The sequence below is a fragment of the Aulonocara sp. 'chitande type north' Nkhata Bay genome, linkage group LG20 (assembly GCF_057382095.1).
Source record: "Aulonocara sp. 'chitande type north' Nkhata Bay isolate Kocher_YH1m ecotype deep benthic linkage group LG20, A_spYH_male_GT1.1, whole genome shotgun sequence".
Lineage (NCBI taxonomy): Eukaryota > Metazoa > Chordata > Actinopteri > Cichliformes > Cichlidae > Aulonocara > Aulonocara sp. 'chitande type north' Nkhata Bay.
Window position 1 is genome coordinate 26,015,589 of NC_141363.1, and position 5,683 is coordinate 26,021,271.

General features: G+C 43.3%; 1 protein-coding gene across 1 annotated transcript; it reads right to left on the reverse strand.

The window, feature by feature from the left end:
• Positions 1-1,743: 1,743 nt before the first annotated feature.
• LOC147305739 (P2Y purinoceptor 1-like) lies at positions 1,744-3,263 on the reverse strand. Its single transcript, XM_086277180.1, has one exon. The coding sequence runs from the start codon at positions 3,217-3,219 to the stop codon at positions 2,257-2,259; it is 963 nt and encodes a 320-aa protein (XP_086133306.1). The 5' UTR covers positions 3,220-3,263; the 3' UTR covers positions 1,744-2,256.
• Positions 3,264-5,683: the final 2,420 nt, after the last annotated feature.

Below are 5,683 nucleotides of genomic sequence, written 5' to 3' on the forward strand. Positions count from 1 at the left end.
AACTCAGCCATCTGCTCCTTGCTCATTGATATATAACAGGACACTGGAGTAAATACTCGACCATCTCACACTTCTGTTTAATAGTTTTCTGTTTGACGTTTATTCAGCTGTGTGAAAACTATAACTATAACCAGCTATCGAGCTAGTCGGTAACAGACGTCTCAGAAAACGTCGAAGCACTTTTGCAAATATGTGATGTCTTAATAAATCGAACAGATATTTGAAGTTTACACAGCTACATTCTCACCTGAAAATATGCTAAAAGTGTATTTTGTGACCCAGAAACAGTAATAGGAGTAATATTGAAACTAAGTAGCTGCCGCCATTGTTAGAGACTGGAATTTGCTGGGCTGCGCTATGAATTCTGGGATAGGTTGGGCCACGAAGGACACACTCGACCCATCCGTCAAATTCAGGGAAATGAAGGACGCATTTGTCAGCCGCATTTGGAGGAATCTTTAAAATGGGACAGCCTTCGTCGCCTGGCTGTGACGTAATTGGCCTTCGAATGATGCGGCCTATGAATTGGGACATACCTTTTATCTACAAATGCATCTCAAAGCTGTCTGTGAAGGTTCTCCGTCATCGAGGTCATCGTAGTCTAAGGAGCATGGAAAAAAAAAACATCTGGACTTCGTTAAATTGCTTGAGGACGTTTCACCTCTCATCCGAGAGACTTCTTCAGTTCTAGGGTCAAATACTGGACTGGGGCTCTGTGACTCTCCACCATTTGACCCTAGAACTGAATAAGCTTCTCGGATTAGAGGTGAAGCTAAACCAAGTGACAAGAAAAACTATGGAAACTACATGAAAACAAAAACATGAATGAATTCAAAGTAGAATAATAATTCTAACACAACTCAGAATGGAAGAACATTAATAGAAAGAATAGTAAAACTCAACCTACAATAATAATTACAACTAAAGCTGTGGAATAATAATTAAAAGCAAACTGAAAACTTTCAATAACAACCTGAAATCACAAAATAACCCATCAAGACTCACAGGCAATGACATATTTAGGACTTATGTTAAATTATGTTTTAGGTCATAAATGGTTTTAATTGCAGCTACTGTTGTGTGCAAAATTGCAGAATCTCCATAATAAATTTGTCTAAAAGTCATAGTTTTATCAAGAGTGAGTCTTTTTGACTGGGAAAAACATAAACCTGCCACTTTTACTTATCCAAAATGTCTGATGAGGTTCCTTTGCTGGAATGGAGCATTTTCTTTATTCCAAACATGATGCTGCTAATTTAAAGCAAATGACCTGCTAATTACAATACATTTGAAAATATCTCGACTTTAATGACAAAGTATAAAGTAGTATTGCTTCTGATAACAACCTCAGAGGCTTTAAACCTTTAGGGGTGCATTTACTTTGCTATCTGTGGTAAACGAACGTCTGTGTAACGTATACACCCATGGTGAGAGCGGAAAAACTGTGCGATCACTTCTTAGAGAGGAAAATAAATATAGGTGTTACCATAATTTTACATGAGATATCCTGTGGCATTTTAGAATAGAATAGAATAGAATTCAACTTTATTGTCATTGGACATGTCACTAGTACGAGGTAACGAAATGCAGTCAGAGGATATCATAATCGACTACATTACGGTTCTTTCACAAAAACTCTTGTGTATTCTTGCAATCTTAAATTGTATTCTTGAATTGATTTACCACCTTTAAAAATATTTGCAAAGCTGATTTTCCTCAAATATTTGAAACATTTAATTCAATTGCTGGAAATGTGTTGTACATAAAAAACAAAAATGAGATCTAGACAAAACAGTTTATTTTACTGAAAAATAAATAAAAAGACAGAAAGCATCCACTATGCACTTACTATCAAAAATAAGGGAAATCTGAATAAAAATCATTTAATTATAGTTAGACAGCAGAACAACAATGAGGAGGCTTGAATTCAAATGCTCAAAGTATAGATATACAGTATATACAACATAATCAAAATTGACTTTCAGCGTGTGTACATACATGTGATATGCTGTTAACATTAACCTTCTATCAGCAGTGAAGCATGCAGCATCATATCCTGTTTGTTTTCACACATTCAAGCTGCAAACCTCCCATGCATGACACCATGCAACTACATTACAAATGCAATAACTCGTCTTTCAAGTATTTTTTAAGTATTATTTTTGCTTTTTAGTAAAAAGCAACATTTTTGTGTTTCTTACAAAAGTCTCAGATGAGTCTCAGATGAGGCGTACTCCTCATGTTCATCAGCACATTTCAAGTATCCGTGACTGAAGTTTGGTTAGAGGTGTACAGACTAGTGACAGCTTGGCGAGCTTGTTGGAGTAGCTGTCTGAGCTGAGAACAAATATCTTCACTTACATGCAGGTAAACTAGAGGATTGAGCGCACTGTTCAGACACACAAGGCCACGGCTTATCTGATGACCAATATAGACTCCATTAGACCATTTATGACATGTCCCCTTGATTACGCTTAGTCTTGACAAGAGGTTGAGATTTTTTAATATATGATAGGGGATGTAACAAACAGAGAACAGAAGAATCAAGATGAATAACAACTTTAAGCTTCTTTGTTTCAGTACTTCATCAATGTTATCATTGTGGCAGAGAACAGCAATCATATGTCCATAGCAGCTGACGGTGATGAACAGGGGGATGCAAAATCCAGTGAGTGTCCATCCCAAACTGTATTTCAAATAATCTTCAATGTACTTTTCAGAGGTGGTATCAAAACACTTCTTAGTATTGTTTATGGGTGATTTGGGGACGAACATGTCTGGAAGACTTTGAACACTCACCAACAGCCAGACCATGACTGAGATAGCCACAGAATGAGTCACAGTTATTCTCCCCATCATCCTCATTGGATGGACAATAGCCAAGTACCTGTACACACTGATACAGGTGAGGAATCCAATGCTGCCGTATAAATTCAGGTTGAAGAAGAATCTTGTTGTCTTGCAAAAGGCTTCTCCAAAGATCCACTGATCACCCTTGAAGTAGTACACCATCAGAAAAGGGAGTGTGAGCAAATACAAAATGTCTGCAAGTCCAAGGTTGAAAACGAAAACAGAGACATTCCCCAGTTTCTCCCATTTCTGCAGCACTGACCTCAATCCCAGTCCGTTAGCCACCATGCCAGTGATGAATACTAAAATGTAGACAGGTGGCAGGAATTTTCCTGTAAAGTCAAAGCTGATGCAAGAAGACTTGTTCATTGCGTCCTTGATAGCAGTCGGTACAATTCCTCCTCCTCGATGAGTGAGAGCCTTCACTGCACAGATCAAAGCACACACACATTTATACACTTCCTGAGTTGCGTCTGTGGGCTATGAGATAACTGACTCACCTCTTTCACTGAAAACAGGAAAATGTAACCATGCAGGAGTGGCAGTTTTCACACGTTTATACACTCTGTTGTTTGCTCTCATCCTGACAAAGCCATATGAGAAGTGAAAAGTGAAATAAGTTCAGCTCTAGTTTTTAGCCTATGCTTCCACAGTCTGAATCTCTGGGTTTTCAACATTTATCTTATGCCTGTTCTACAGCGTGGTTCTGTCCTGCCTGTTTAGCAACAATGAGACTGCTATGCAACAGAAAATGACCACACAATTAGCTTGTAAAAGCAGTTTCAAAACTTAAATTAACATACCAGAAAATCATTTGTGTGGATGTTACTCTAACACATACTGCCCATATTGATACTGTCCCAGCCTTACCCCAATGGTAGTGTGTTCCCCCAGTAGCACACTGCTCCCCCATCTCCTTTGGGACCTGTGCATAGCACTGTGGGCAGACTTACAAAACAGAGAGAGGTCCACAGTGTACCCACAGTATAGCATGCATTTCCATTCTGCCCTTTGTCTTTGACACAGATGGCAGCAGATCTGGTGCAGTGCTAGCCCAGGTGATACCCGGCGGGGAGAAAGTGGTGGCATACCATAGTCGGGTCTTCAACAAAGCTGAATGCTGCTATTGTGTCACAAGGCGGGAGCTGCTCGCAGTGGTATGTGCCATACACCACTTTAAGTACTACCTCGGGGGCCTCCACTTTACGGTCAGAACTGACCATGCTGCCTTGCAATGGCTCATGCAGCTAGCACGCTGGATTGAGAAGCTGCAGGCTTATGATTTTGAGGTTGTACACAGACCTGGGGCCCAGCACAAAAATGCAGATGCGCTTTCCCGCAGACCCTGTGCCCAAGACGGATGCCACTACTGTGAGAGGAAGGAAGCTCAGGAGGAGGACCAATTGGTGCCCGATGTAAAGTGTGCTGTGACAGGGGTAGAGGAACGGCCATCGCCTCTGTCAGTGCGCCCCAGGGCAGCTGTGGCTACAATGTAGCTTGCCATCGCCAGTGTGTGAATGTGTGTGTGAATGGGTGAATGACTGAATGTAGTGTGAAGCGCTTTGGGGTCCTTAGGGACTAGAAAAGCGCTATACAAATGCAGGCCATTTACCATCTGGTCAGAGGCTGGTTGCTGTGGATGCAACAGAGTAGAGACATCAATAGGAGGAGGATGCTGACATCAAACCAGTGCTTGGGTGAACTGAGGAACAGCGACAACCCCATGTTGTCACGGGCCACAAAGGGACTCTGGTCCATGTTTAATGCCTTGTGGCGGTACAATGGAGTGCTGCAAAAGGGCTGGAAGGAACCAGCTACTGGCAAGATGAGGTGGCAGTTGGTGGTCCCGCGGGCCCTGCAGGAGATGGTGCTTCGCGCAGTGTATGGGGCCCCAGGGTCTGGCCACTTTGGTGTCACCAAAACACTCCGCCGCCTCCGGCAGGAATTCTATTGGGCCCAACATAGGCAGGATGTAGAGGAGTTTTGCCGCTGCTGCGACAGCTGTACAGCACAAAAGTGGCCTACAGCCAAATCCCATGCCCAACTGCAACAGTTTTCGGTAGGGTACCCTATGGAGAGGGTGGGGATGGACATTCAGGGTCCTTTTCCCCGCACAGAAAGGGGAAACCGCTGTATCCTCACAGCTATAGACTATTTCACAAAGTGGCCAGAGGCACACAGTTTACCTGACCAAGAGGCCAAGAAGATTGTGGATGCTCTGGTGGAGGGGATGTTCAGCAGATTTGGGGTGCCTGAAGTAATCCACACGGACCAGGGCAAGAACTCTGAGTCCCGTGTGTTTGCAGCCATGTGCGAGAAACTAGGCTCCCATAAGACCTGTACAACACCCCTCCACCCACAGAGTGATGGTCTCGTTGAGAGATTTAACCATACACTGGCAGAGCAACTGGCGCTAGTGACGGCTAAAGGGCAGGGATAGCTCAGTAGGTAAAGTGGTCGCCCCATGATCGGAAGGTCGGCGGTTCGAATCCACTTAACGGCTACCCTGAGGTACCCCTGAGCAAGGTACCGTCCCTACACACTGCTCCCCGGGCGCCTGCTTAGTGGGCTGCCCACTGCTTCACTGAGTGAATGGGTCAAATGCAGAGAAAAACAAGTAATTTCCCCATGGGGATCAATAAAGTATCCATTATTATTATTATTATTATTATTATTAAACATCAACGTGACTGGGACACTCATATTCCCCTGGTCCTCATGGCATATCATTCAAGACTCCACTTCGTGCTCCCCTGCCTCTTGATGTTGGCCAGGGAGATCCGGACTCCAGCGGAGATGATGATGGGCCGACCCCCCGATGCTGATGGGGATC